This window comes from Vespula vulgaris, chromosome 8, assembly GCF_905475345.1.
Source record: "Vespula vulgaris chromosome 8, iyVesVulg1.1, whole genome shotgun sequence".
In the NCBI taxonomy this organism is placed as follows: Eukaryota; Metazoa; Arthropoda; class Insecta; order Hymenoptera; family Vespidae; genus Vespula; species Vespula vulgaris.
The window spans coordinates 560,374-574,387 of NC_066593.1; the positions used below are offsets into that span (position 1 = coordinate 560,374).

A 14,014-nucleotide genomic window follows, 5' to 3' on the forward strand; every position below is an offset into this window, starting at 1 on the left:
TCGTCGAGTCCTCCTCGACGAATCGGATTCCCTTTGCCTTCGCGTTTGCCGTCGTTTTCGAAAGGGCGAAATAACGAGCCTCGCGATAAGAGAGAAATAGGAACACAATGCGGAAAGAGTGCGTTTCGATGTTTTCCTTTTTCCTTTTCTTTAAATTCGCTCGAAAAGAGCGGCGTGCCTCGAAAAGCACCGGGACGACTTCTTTAAAACTGAACGACTCTGAAGCTGGAGTGGGGAGAAGGACAGGGGGTTGAAAAGAAATAAAACGAAGTACGGAAGTTAAAAAGCAAAGAAGAAAAAGGCGACGCGAAAATACGAAGCGTTTCTAATTTCAAACACCTGTCGTTCGTACGCACGAAAGCTAATTAGTTTTGCGCTTTCAAAAGTTCAAATGGAAATTTTCTTCATTTCCATCTTGTCTCTGTCTACCCGCTTTTATATAATAAATTCGTTGGAAAGCTTCCCGCGTTGAGAGAGCAAGGACAATAATAATGTCAATAACGATCGATATTGACGATGTTGATAATAATAATAATAATAATAATAATAATAATAATAATAATAATAATAATAATAACAACAACAACAACAACAGCAGCAGCAGCAGCAGCAACAACAATAATAATAATGATAATGATAATAATAATAAAAATAATAATAATAACGATAATACTAAAACATCGACACTCGATGGGGTCGAGTGGAACGTAATGGTTGAAAAAATAGAAGAGCAAAGGAGTGGAAAGCGCGCATATCAAAGGATTTTTTTCTTATTTTTTTTTCTTTTTCTTTTTTATTTACTTTTTTTCTTCCTTTTTAGCTGCAACAGCGTTCGCAGGGACTCCTCGTGATGCACGGAGTCGGCATGGTAACGATTATTGCGGTTTACCGGCTTTCTGAAGGGAGCTAGCTCTTGAGAAGCTTTTCTCCTTTTATCGTCAAGGATATCGAGGAATTCAGGAAGAAGACGACCAGGAAGATTCCTTTCCTTAATCGGCCAATTTAATAATGTCGGCGATGACGTCACAGATAAATCGAAGAAAAATGTTTGAATAGGAAGAGTCTCTCTCTCTCTCTCTCTCTCTCTCTTACGCTTAAGTCGACAAATATCCGCTAGACTCGAATCGAGTCTGTACACTCGCATACAAGTATATATCTACCGTTGTTCTTCATTTTTAGCTTTCATTCGTTCCTGAAATGCATACTCTCCATATTGCGGTTGAATGGCGGCTCCAGCGACTAGGTCAAGAGGTCACTGGAGCAAGGCCGTGGCCCGAACTCTCCCGGTGCAAACGTGTAAAGAGTCATCCTCGACGCCCGCTGAGAGGTAACGAAGAGAAAGAGAAAAGAGGCTCTCCGTGCTATCTCTAAACACCCCACCAACCTACTCTTCCGTTTCTCCTTCTGCCTCTTCTCTAGCTATCTGCTTTTTCCTTGACTCTTTTATCTTTCTATCTTCTCTCTATATTCTTTCCCTCTCTCTCACTCTCTGGCAAAGAGAATTTTTTAATATCATAAAAATATAAAACAACTCTCGGGAAGGATCTCTCGAAGGATTTTACAAGTTGAGTTAAACTTGAAAAAGAGAAGGGAAAAAAAAAGTCTGCATCGGCCGGGAATCGAACCCGGGCCGCCCGCGTGGCAGGCGAGCATTCTACCACTGAACCACCGATGCTACGGTAACACTACTCTATAAAAATAAGGGATGAACGTAGAATTCGTGTACGTACGGTCAACACGGAATACGCGCTATACGTTCTTCTCTCGCGCGCTCGAAAGCAAACGTAACTTGTGCTCGCGACGCCTTAGCTTGCATATTAACGCGACTACTTATTCGAGGGTTCCATTTAAATCCAAAGAGGATTACTCTGACGTAAAACGCAGGGAGGCTCGAAAAGTCGGGCGCACGAAGGAGGAAGGAGAAGCGCGGAGGATTAAAGCAGAATCTTCACTTTCATTTTGTCCTCCTTTTGTCTCCAAGGAGGAGATTCTTGCCCTCTTGCCTTCTGCACTCGGGCCGCGACCCTCGACACGAAAATTCCTTTCGGTCTTGGAGTTCTAAAGGCAGGTTCCTTCCTCCTCGTCCTCTTCCTCCTATTTGCACGCTACATTGCACCGCACAGAGGCCAACCTCGTCGTTTCGTAATTTTCCATATATACACACGGATATGGATTAACCCTCATTCGAAGCGTGCAAACAACGTGCCACGGTCACCCTTTACGTCGAAGGAGCGCATAATCGCTCGAGATTGTACGACCCTTCGACGACGACGATCCTTTCGCGAGGATCTCCTTGAAATCTGGGTCGACACGCACGACGACTGGAAATGGAATATCGAACAAGGACGACCGAAAGATACCTTTGTCATTTTTTCTTCTATGCTACGTGGAGATAAAAAAGAACAAAGAAGAGAAGAAAAATAATAGAAACTGAATATGCGACTGAATGTCACGCAGTGTAACGCATGTACGTGGACGAAGCTATTACTCGTCGTTTTCTCGAAGCACTTCTTTCAAAGCGAGCTTCTTTTTTAGCAGGAGAGAGACGGAGAGAGAGAGAGAGAGAGAGAGAGAGGAGAGACAAGGGACAGGGGTGCAGGCCAACCGATTCGATCGATCGTAACACGATCCAGCTTATATCGGATAAGTTTTACACGGACAGTATTTTAATTGATTCGATTAGGACGCTCGTTTGGCTTCGACCCCTCGTCACCCTTTACCCTCCGTTACAACCGCTCCTCCTATATAAACTTGAGTGGGAGGTAGATAGAGAGATTAGAGAGCGTCGTGTGTACGAGCGGAATAAGAGAGAGAGAAAGAGCTTTTTTGGGCGCGCTCAGGGGCGATCGAATTTCAAAAGGGGACCAACTATATTTTCCGGGCCGGCTATCCTACGCCATTGGCACCGTGGCTGCTCGCGATGGAATGTTGGCAGCTTGACAACGGCGTCGCTCGTTGTTTTTAGACACGCGTCGCACGCGCGTCGATATATGTTCGTCGCTATAGGACGAGCGAGAGCCGATTCGTTCGCTCTCTCTCTCTCTCTCTTCCGTGATTGTCTAAGACGAAAAAAGCGAGATTAGAAACCCGACCGAAACGCCATATTGCATTTTCAACGAAGAAAAGCTTTTCCGTAGATCGTCGTTACGCGATAGACATCCCAATCGAACGGAGATACTCCTGATAAAAGGATCAACTTGCCTCTCTCCGAGAAGGAACGAACTTTTATCGTTTAATAATATATAAGAAAGAAGGAGTACGAGACTCGATAGGATCATTCAAATCCTGTTTTCGAGGAGTCATCTTCCTTGCGGCCTCCTCGACCACGAAAAATATTTCTGGAGAATATCGAAAAGATCGACCAAAGGAATCGGGGAAAAAGGTTTGGAAAATTTTCGCATTCGATTCTATCCAGGGATAAAAGGCAAATTGGATTTTGCTCGTGCCGGCTCGAAAGTATCGCTGGAAGCGATGCGACTAAAGGGGATCGACGTGTCGGTCCGACGATCGGCCGTACGATCGTACGTATCTACGTGCGTTTAAATAACGCTGACGCGGCGTCCGTTTCGTTACGTCTAAGTTTAAGAAAGAGAAAAATCTAAGAGAATTATTCTTTCACTTACCTCTCGCCGAGAGTTTCTTGGTATTTATAATTTTTGCAGCAAACTCGAGACCGGAACTCTTTTGAACGCATCGGCGTACCACGGAGAAGGCGCCTCTGAAACAATCGAGTCAACTTCCGTTAATTCGACGGAGTTACTATGGGATATCGCATTATGTTTTTATTATTAAATCACCGTCAGGCAAGAGAAAGATCGTAAAGATTCTTCCTTCTTTTTTTTTTCTTTTTTTTTTTTTTCTTTTTTCTTCGTTAATTCAATTTCCCAGTCGAAGGGGAAAAGACGATTTATCTTCATTTCGGTTTACTCGCTCGACTTTTAATTCCCCGCTTTTAGAGTCGTGAAAGAAACTAAACTTCGGAGCTTACGCTACGCTCGCTCGCAATATTTCATATTCGTATATACCTGCCTAAGTATAGAGTACGTGCGTGCAGCTATCGCGGCTCTAGCTAGATATGTACGGCGCGTAACGCGAACGTCGAAGAGCGGAACGCTTCTAGTTAACCGAAAACTAAACTTTCTCGATTAGCTGGAGTCGAAGTTCGACGGAGCGTGTAAGAGGTTGTTGGAAGGAGCGTACGATGCAGCCACCTGTATAGAAAAGCGCGGGTTCGATTGACAAAGTTTCTACGATCCTTCGAAAAAGGGTCTAGAGAGATCGGGAAACAACGTGTCGTATTCTTTTGTCGAAAGAAAAATTTCGAAGGATTGCGCTGGTTTTCTCGTATTCGTCGAAAAGTATTCCGACTGCGGTCGTAACTTTTTGATCGGGTTCCTCGAGCAAGAAAGGATACGCGACGAAGTACGTACGTATATACATATATTAGAATTTTATAAACGCGATCTCGCGTATGAAAAAGCCTTTTTATCGTTGGTGCAACAATCGCTCTTTTAAAAGATACAAACTCGATTATACTCGTTCGGTAGTAAAATATACTTTCCATAATTCGCATCCTCCTCTCTTTGCCGTTCTCTATTATTTATTAACCGACGGCCTATTTACGGAGACTGCATCGTATCCCTTAAGGAGTATTTCCTGGCTGCATTTAAAGTCCTTCTCGTTCCTCAGACATTTACTCTCGTATACCTTTCCAAGCGTTACCGAAGAAATTCCCTTTGTGGTCTTCCGCGGCAACGCTCGAGCTTTTAAGACGCTTTACCTCCACCTAGATTTCTATAACGTGCACGGCAAGCGTTTTATATCACCCTCGCTTCCCCCCCTGCGTCTTCTCTCTAGTCACGAAAGAACGTAACAGTATTTCGAGACGCATAGGTACCTAAATGCAAGGAGGTACCTACGATATAACTAGTTGGAATTTTAAACGAGACGCGCGGAAGATAACAGAGAAGAAAAAAGAACGGAGTGCTTTTCCACCGCTCGGTCCATCACTCGAATAATAGAAAGAGGATCGAGCGTCTAGCGCTCGTTACTCCTTCGTATTCTTCCGTGACGTCTACAACCAATCTGATCTATCTTTCGTTTCATTTCATTCGTCTTTTATATACGAACCGATAGAAATCATTGACTGGATTATTTCGATCCAGTCACGACCGTAGCTATTAATACAAATTCGTAGAGTATCAGGATAGAGTATCGGTCCTATCCTTTCATTTTCATTAACTGCGCATTCGATAAAGAGGTTGTTTCTTTTCGTTTCGTTTTATTCCGTTTTTCTCGAAAAGATAGGAGATAATCGCGAGAGAAAGAGAGTTCGTGGAATACGTCGTTTCGTTTTGCCTTCGTTGCAAGGAAGACCTCTGTGTGTACGAAGGATTAACAATCTTTCCTCTCTAAAGTGACAGAGAGATAGAGAAAGCCTCTGGAACGCAGAAAGCCGTCCGCACGGCGAAGTGAGTGGAATAAAAAGAGGGATGACTTTGTTCTGTCGTTGGGAGCTAGAAAGGTCAGGTGTCCCGGGGGCAAAAAAGGGAAAAAAGATCAAGAGAGAAAGAGAAAAAAGAAGAGAGAGAGAGAGAGCATGATTTATCGTTGTTACTATTCGTATTGCTCCAAGTCAAAAATAAAAGAATTTTATAGACATACGATACGTTCCCTTTTCTTTCTTTTTTATCTCTCTTTTTTTTTTTTTTTAATCATGTTATAAAGGGTTGACATTGTATCTCCGGAAACTGTTCAAATAGCAATTAACCGTAGCTCGTTCTTTTTCTTCTTCTTTTTTTTGAACTTTTTTCAATTTAATGGAAACAGAAAGGATCCTTCGCGAAGGATCAAAAAAGAGAATTTTAATGGAAACTCGATCGCGAACGTAGTTCGTTGTTAAAATAGTAGTAGTCAAAGGTAGAAGCGGACCGAGGCAAACGGCATTTTAATGTTTCATCCTGCAGGACGAGGCGCCACGACGAGGCGCCATTGGGAGCGTCATTCGAAGCGCCATTCGAAGCGCCATACGAAGCGCCATACGAAGCGCTTCGGAAGGAGCAAAGAGGAAAAAGGGCGAGGCGCGCTCCGCTTCGTTTCCATGACGACCAATCATTACCGAAGATCGTGTCGCCACCTATCGTACCCTCTCTTGCCGCAAACCACCGAAACTACCCCTCCACCTCCTCCACCCTTCATCCCACCACCCTTCGACCGACCAACCGACCGACTACCACCCTTCTGATTACGAAGTTGCTTTCACGTGTTCTCTAGTCTTCTTATTTTCCTTTTAGCATATCTGCGAAAACGAATCTAATCGCGTTCTTTTATAATTATGCAATTTGATTATCCTCTCTTGTTAATGAGATATTCAAAATATGTTTCTCCTCTGTTTTCTTTTTTCTCTCTTTTTCTTGTTTTTAGAGAGATTGCTAAAATGAAATATATTGGCAAATTAAATAAGAGAAAATTATTCAAATGATATACTCGTACAACATCGACGGGAATAACTTTGTCGATCGTTCTGCCATTTTTGCCTATGCGTAATAATAAACGGTATTATTTTTGTCCGTACGCAAATTGATGAATACAAATCGATTAATGCAAATCGTACGTCTCCAGAGAGTTTCCAGAGAGAATGGATACGTAACTTACATATCTATGTACTCGAGAATGCAAAAATCTCTACACGATATTTCGTTATCTTGCTATGAATCATCATAGTATTACATACATGTGTGTGTGTGTATACACGTATGCGCGTTACATATAGGTACGTAGATATTTCCTATTATAACAAAGCGAAATACATAATTTTACATTCTTTTCATAATTCATAACGTCATTCGCTGACTGCTAACGAAAGATTAATATCCATGTTTTTCATCGTCCGTTTTGTTTGTCGATATCTGATTGTTCTCTATTCGATTATTCTCGTTGGATTACTCCTTGTTTGTTTAAAAAAAAAGAAACAAAAAAGAATGTAAATTTCTCTACGTAGGTATGTGTGCTTATATATTCCATAGATCGAAAAAAAAAGGAAAAAAGAAAGAAAAGAAAGAAATTACTGCATAGATGTAAGATATATATATATATATATATATATATATATATATATATATATATATATATATATATATTCTATATACGTAAGCGATTCGAGAACACGCGAGAAAAAGAAAGAGAGAGTTCTCTTTGCTTGGAGCATAATTCAAGCGATCCTCGACGATTTATCGCTCCATCTTTTCTTCCTTTAACACGAGCGCGCGAACGAACGAACTCACCCTCGCATTTTTCAAATCTCTCTTTCTCTCTCTCTCTCTCTCCTTTATTATTTTTTTTTCTTTTTTTTAATATCCAGAATTTGTCCGTAGGGAGTAGGAGGTAAACTCGTACGAATAATTTCTCTCGACAATACGCGTCGCTCGCGTAAATTTGCAGGGATTCGCGGAAACAAATAATTGGTTCCGGACCGAATGCAAAGTAACAAATCGACTCGATGTATGAAAGAATGAAGGGAAGAGAGAGAGAGAGAGAGAGAGAGAGAGAGAGAGAGAGAGAGAAAGAGAGATAGAGCTAAAAAACACGTTCGCAAGATCTGTGCTAGAGCATGTCGAAGCCAGCAAAACCCGAAGCTTCTGTTCGCTCTTAGAGTGGATCGTATGAATTATGTAAAACTAGAACGTCGACGAGTAAGTACATACGGTTAGATTCACTTTTTGTTATACACACACACTCGTACATACATACATACATATATATAAAAGCACACGTATGTACATCTATGTGTACTTACGTACGATTATTATTTAGTTTTCTTTCCTTTACTCATTAAATATTGAAAGTGTTTATATTTACGATAAAAACAGATTGACAATCTGAGAGTTCGAGTTCTAGTTCGAGTTCGAGTTCGAGTTCGAGTTCGAGTTCGAGAGAGAGAGAGAGAAAGTAATTTAGGTAATGTCAAAGGAACAGTTAAGCAGAAAACAGAGGATTATGTGGAAGGTCGAGTTTACCCAGGAAACGTAATTTAAACGTATTTGATTGCGCTCAACGGAAGCGCCGAGTTTAGCTTGAATCCGTGCGCATCAGCGCCGCCGGTAGTTTACTACAATTAGCGGCTGGTAGACGCAAAACTCTCTTTGCCTGGGAACGCTTCGCTTACGTATAATTAAAGCGACGATAATTCGAACGCTATTATCGGCGTTGATAGACGAAGTATCAAAAGAAGAAGATAAAGGAGAGATATACGTGCGCGAGATGAGAAACTAAGCATTATTTTTTTATAAATCGTTGCTACGAGTAACGCGACACGATAAACGCGTTTTCCTTTATTAAATGAAAATCGCGAATCAGACGGCAGTTTTGAATGCCCATTGAATTCTAACAAACGAGTTCGCACGAACGCGACTTCACTCAGTTCTACGCACGTGAGTAAATCTATAAAAAAAATTTTATAATCCATTGGAATCGATCGTATTTTGCAAGTGAAATACATCGAACCCGAATGGGTATGGAGCAACGAACTTACGACGAAACGTAATACCTTAATTTCTTAAGAAAAGAGATACCAACGTTTTTTGATTTCTACGTATCGCGAAGGACTCGTCGAAAGTTGGAAAGTACGTTCTAGAATCGCTCGTAATTCAACGAATCGCCGAGTTCAAACAACTACGAAAGCTCCGAACGAAATCGTGCTTTTCTATCGTAGCAGTATGCGAAAATACTCTCGAGCTGGTGTTGAGTAGCTCGGTCCAATTCGACGAGTAGTAACTACGATACTCGAAGTAGATCCTGGAGTATTTTCTGACAATCGACGTCTATCCGATGTCCAGACGTATTCTCCAAGAGAGAGAGAGAGAGAGAGAGAGAGAGAGGGAGAGGGAGAAAGAGAGAGGGAGAGAGAGAGAGCATCTCACTCTTTAGAAGTAGTACTATCCCGAGTGGATAGAGCTTCGACAATGAGAGACGCATTCGAGAGAGTAACTTTGACGAGTGCCCTCGACTCGAGTCGGCTGCATTGCACGACAGAGGAGCAGACCCGTCAAAGTCTCTATCTATCTACTTCTCTCTCTCTCTCTCTCTCTTTCCCTATAGTCACTACTCTTGGGATACAACGATACTGTCCACGTATGCAAGCACGTATATACGTCTGTGTGCGTGCAATGATTTCAGGATGGAACCCGATGAAATAGATCCGTCGTCACGGTCGATGCGGTGGCATTTCGATTTGCTCGACTCCTATAGAGAGAACTGAGTAGCATAGCTGTCTGTCTCTGAGTGAACGCGCGTGTGTATGTGGATGTGTGTGTCTGTATATGAGAGAGAGAGGGAGGGGAACTAATTAAACTGACTACCTTAACCGATCAGCTCGTCTACTCGAATTAAACGAGCCGAAAGATCGTCAGGTTGGAGGATGAGACTGGTATCGAAGTTCGTTTTCCGCATTGAACCTGAGAACGAACGAACGAACGATCGGAAAACATTTCCTGAAACGTCCATACCCAAATGTGAATTAGAAGGAGTGTGTATAAAAATGATACGTCACCGTGCTATCAAATTCGCTGATCATTTTCCTGATCGAAAATGAAAGGTATAGTAGATGAGTAACGATTTTTTATTATTTGTCCCGCGACCTAGAAACTAAATGAGGGGCTAAGTATCTCGCCGAATCTTGCTGTGTAAGCAGCGGTAGCAGCAACGGCATCGACGACGGCAGCAATGGCAGCTGGGAAGAAAAATGTATATATAAAATAGGGTCGGGAATAGGAGGGTGAAAGATGTTGGAAAGGAAGAAAAAAGAAAAAGAGAAAGAAAAAAACATAGAAGAAAAAAAGGAAGATAGAGAGATAGAAGTTGTTGGCGCGTTCAACCCCGAAGAATATTCTTTCTCCTCGTTGGACGACCTTCGCGTCTATCACGAATGGCCACTTGCGGTTAGCGTTCACCGAAGGCAAAGGACGGGGGAGCTACTCAACCTATTTTTTCTCACTTTTTTTTCTCGTTTCCCTTCCACCGAGCTCGAGTGGACCGAGGATTCCTTCTTCTTTTCTTCCTTGTTTTGTTTATTTTAGTATTCGCGTAAGAAGGAGAGAGAGAGAGAGGGAGAGAAGTAAGGTGGGGAGGAAACGAAAGGGAGGAGACAGGAAACGAAGATGGAGGATTAAAAAGAATCGAGGAAAGGGGATAGTAGTTCGCGGAATAGAGAGGACTCGAGGGACGAAGGAGACCATCCCCTGAACGACGTAGAAAGTCGCCAGGGAATGGCGTACGACGGCAACGGCTTTGTGCCGATGCACGAGCACATCGTACGTTCTTGTACGTACGCAAGCGTGTGTGTGTGTCGTGTGTCTGAGCGCGCGAGCGCGCTCGGCCTTGAATCGAGTCGATTGCTCGACAAGGTGTGTAACTAGGGCGTGCAGAAGGAAGAAGAAGAAGGATGAGGAAGGGGAGGAGGAGGAGGAGGAAGAGGAGGAGGAGGAAGAGGAGGAGAAGGAGGAGAAGGAGGAGGAAGAGGAAGAGGAGGACGACTTCAAAGCTACGTTTCCTGGGATCCAACGGCGAGGTTGTGCCTTTGCATGGCACACCCCTAAGCGCGCGGCACCGCGACGACACGTTGCTTAGCTTTAAATAATCGTGCACGAGCTCTCTCTCTCTCTCTCTCTCTCTCTCTCTTCCTTACACTCGAAAGACCCTCCTCTCTCTTCCACGGACCATCTAATATGCATGTATAACGGATATCGAGCTCCCGGTACTCTCTCACCCTCCGACGACCTGGCTTATCCCTCGTCGACTCTCTCTTTCTGTATCTACCTACTGCCATCGTTACCACTGCCCTGTCTGAAATATATCTTACTTTCAAACAGTAAATATCAAAGTAAGTAAATTCTATTTCCAAGAGTAATAAATTGAACCACCGTTTGATACACTAGAATATCATTTCGTTTTCATCAAGTTCCCAACGCTCTCCTTATCGAGAAATATAAGCTTTAACGAAATTATATCTATTCGTCGTTATATACGAACGAATACCTAGATATATTCTGTGTTAAATCATTGAGAGCATTCGATAGATATTTTCGAACGGAAAAAGAGAACGCGCTTTCAAAGCTCCGACAGCTCGAGTCGTGACTGACTACAATCCATGATACGTGATCGTATTCGTTGGCTATGCTGGAAACGTATTATTCATAATCTATTTACCTAGTTAGAAACGAGAAACTTTTCACACGTTTGTTCTCTTTGTCGAGGAAAGAAAAAAAGACGGAAAAAAAGATTAAACGTTTGCTAGCACGTTAAAAGCATAAACGAATAAGGAACGACGTTGAACGAACACGTTCGTACAGAACGAAGACTTCTCTTTCCTTTTCCGACGTATATTACATTAACAATGGCTACGATGCGCTCGCACGGACGCCTAAGATAAGGAAACGTCGAAGGAGGGAGAGAGAGAGAGAGAGAGAGAGAGAGAGAGAGAGAGAGAGATTGATAGATTGATAGATAGAGAGACAGAGAGATAGGGTGAGGGAGAGAGAGAGGGAGGGAGGGTGAGTAATAGTAGTAGTGATACTAGTAGTAGAGACTCGCTATAGATCGGACGTCCCAAGAAGAAAATTTAATCGTCGAAAGTTGGCAAAGCCGAGAATAGGGAGGATGCGCGCGCATATCCTGCAGAATCCTGACCCGCGGCTTTATGGCCGTCTATAGCGTAAGATCAGTGCGCGTCACGTGGTACGTCGTAAAACGTGCTCCTGCACTTTGCATAGCGACCCACTCGTTCCACTTTAGCCTACCGATCGCGAACGGTGGTAGGTAGCAGCATGCGGATACCGTCGCATAAGACGCAACCGAGTCGAATACGTTCGATGGTTACAAACTGTCGATTCCTGTCAAATACAGAAAACCGACCTGCTCGTTCATGTTAAAACTACCTGACCTTTTGCGCTCTCTAACCCAAATTGTTTTTTCGACTTTTTGCTAATACGCGTAAGTAAGCTTTAGGAGGAAGACTAATATCTTAAAATTACATGCTGTATATGTGTGTACATGTGTGCGTATGTGCATATATATATATATATATATTTATATATATAACATTTATTTCATATCGCGTCTATAAGACTCAAAGAGGTAACATCTTTCTCAAGAAATAGAACTTGTCGCGTTAAGTCGGAAGATTGAAATTGATCGTAAATCTTGAAAATGGAAAAATAAGATTAGGATGGTTAATAAATAAAGGTAACACGAAATTGAAACGTATACGGTCGGAAATTCACGGTTATTTTCTAGATAGCAGCGCATACGTGCGCGGTATCTCGATGGAGGCTTTACCGCCTACTGCCTATTGATCTTTTCCCACTACGCCTTCCGGAAAACAAACCGTGACGACGATATTAGACGCACCTTCCGAAGCGAATGGTCGAACGAGCTCGCCATATTTCCTAATCTTGGATTTATTATCGAAACTATCTACGTACTTGGTTACATACGTATATCCGCGGATATCTACACGTTTATCCTCGTTCTAAAGTTAAGTAATTAAAAAGGATACAATTTTCCTTCGTTCATCAAACGTCGGGACTTTTATTCCAGAGGATCGGATCAATGAGCCAGACGAAAGATAAGAAAGTCTTTTTATTTTCTTTTATCGTTCTCCGAAGATAAGAAGAGTTATCTTTACGTATTAGCAGATCGAATACAATCTCCGTCCAACCGACGACCTCGAAATGCTCGCAGGATAATTTCCCTGGAGAAGACTATCTTCGATTCCCTCGTCGCACGTTACGAGACATCACGAAACGTTCGTCCCTTCCTTTACGAGGATAATTCATAAACGACCATCCAACACGATTCAAATTCGAGCTGGACTTTTGTACGTGAAACGACGCGCCCTTCCAACTAATCGATTTCGATATCGATCTTTTGCCTTTTGAAAATTTCACCAAACTAATTTAAAACGTCGTCGTAATCGTCGATTGTTACGGCTAATCCGGATACTTCAAAATTGCCGCTCTATTATTTAATAATCGTTGTAATCGAACGATTGATCGAAGAGAAAGAGAGAAAGGACAAATACAAAAGAGACAGGAGAGAGACTTCGTACTATTTTTTACTCCGTCTCTCTCTCTCTCTCTCGCTCTCCTTCTTTCTCTTTCTTTCTCTTTTTATCTCTCTATCCGCTGTTGCATAGATAGACACATAAACTTCGTGTTGCATTGTTCCGTGTCAACTGTCTGCCGCCGGAGTATGGAAAAAAACAATGAAACGGCGAGCCGAGGACACATACAGCAACAAAACGCGGTACTAGATGCGTTTTGTGTGTTCCTCGGTACATGTAAGAGAAAGAGAAGGAGAAAGAGAAAGGGAAAGAGAGAGCATCGCAATAGTTTCGCCGGCGTTTCGCGTTCATCCACCGCGTCCACGTCACAAAAAGGAGGCTTCGGGTAGAAAGAATGAATTGCAGTCGGTGTAGCACGCGCGAACGCTCTCTCTCTCTCTCTCTCTCTCTCTCTCTCTCTCTCTCTCTCTCTATCCTCCTTTCTCTCTTTTTTTCCTTTTTTCTACCCCTTGCTCCTTTTCTCGTCTTAAGCACAAAACTCATCACCTATCACCGACCGACCGCGTGCGGCACGATCTCATCGCGTGTTTTCGCTATCATCGATAAGAGTTCAATCTTCTCTAGAAAATATATATGCATGTGTAACGAAATTATACAATCAGGGTAAGTTCAATTTCACGATGATAGATAGCATCGCGTATCGTATTATTCATGGATCGCAGGAGAGAGAGAGAGAGAGAAAGAGAGAAGGAAAAGAAATAAAAACTAGAGAGAAATCCGTCGGAATAAAAGAGCGACGTAAGGGATGGCGAGAATCCACTTAACCTTTTTATTCTTCTTTTCTCTCTTGATTATTTCCCTGTACAGTCATTGCCGCGAACATTTGCGTGACGAATCGGCTCGCGTATTATATCATTTATGCATGCCGTCAAAGTCACGTGCCCTCCACGCAGTTAA

General features: G+C 42.6%; 1 protein-coding gene and 1 non-coding gene across 14 annotated transcripts in view; both read right to left on the reverse strand.

The window, feature by feature from the left end:
- LOC127065873 (calcium/calmodulin-dependent protein kinase type II alpha chain) overlaps positions 1–14,014 on the reverse strand; it is a 64,908-nt gene that overhangs the window by 33,957 nt on the left and 16,937 nt on the right. For all 13 annotated transcript variants that reach the window (XM_050998839.1, XM_050998840.1, XM_050998838.1 and 10 more), the window contains exon 2: positions 3,624–3,718. In XM_050998839.1, coding sequence (XP_050854796.1) covers positions 3,624–3,718 — 95 coding nt within the window. The remainder of the gene's footprint in view (positions 1–3,623; positions 3,719–14,014) is intronic.
- On the reverse strand, positions 1,605–1,675 carry Trnag-gcc (transfer RNA glycine (anticodon GCC)). Its single transcript has one exon. It is a non-coding gene; the product is annotated as a tRNA-Gly (tRNA).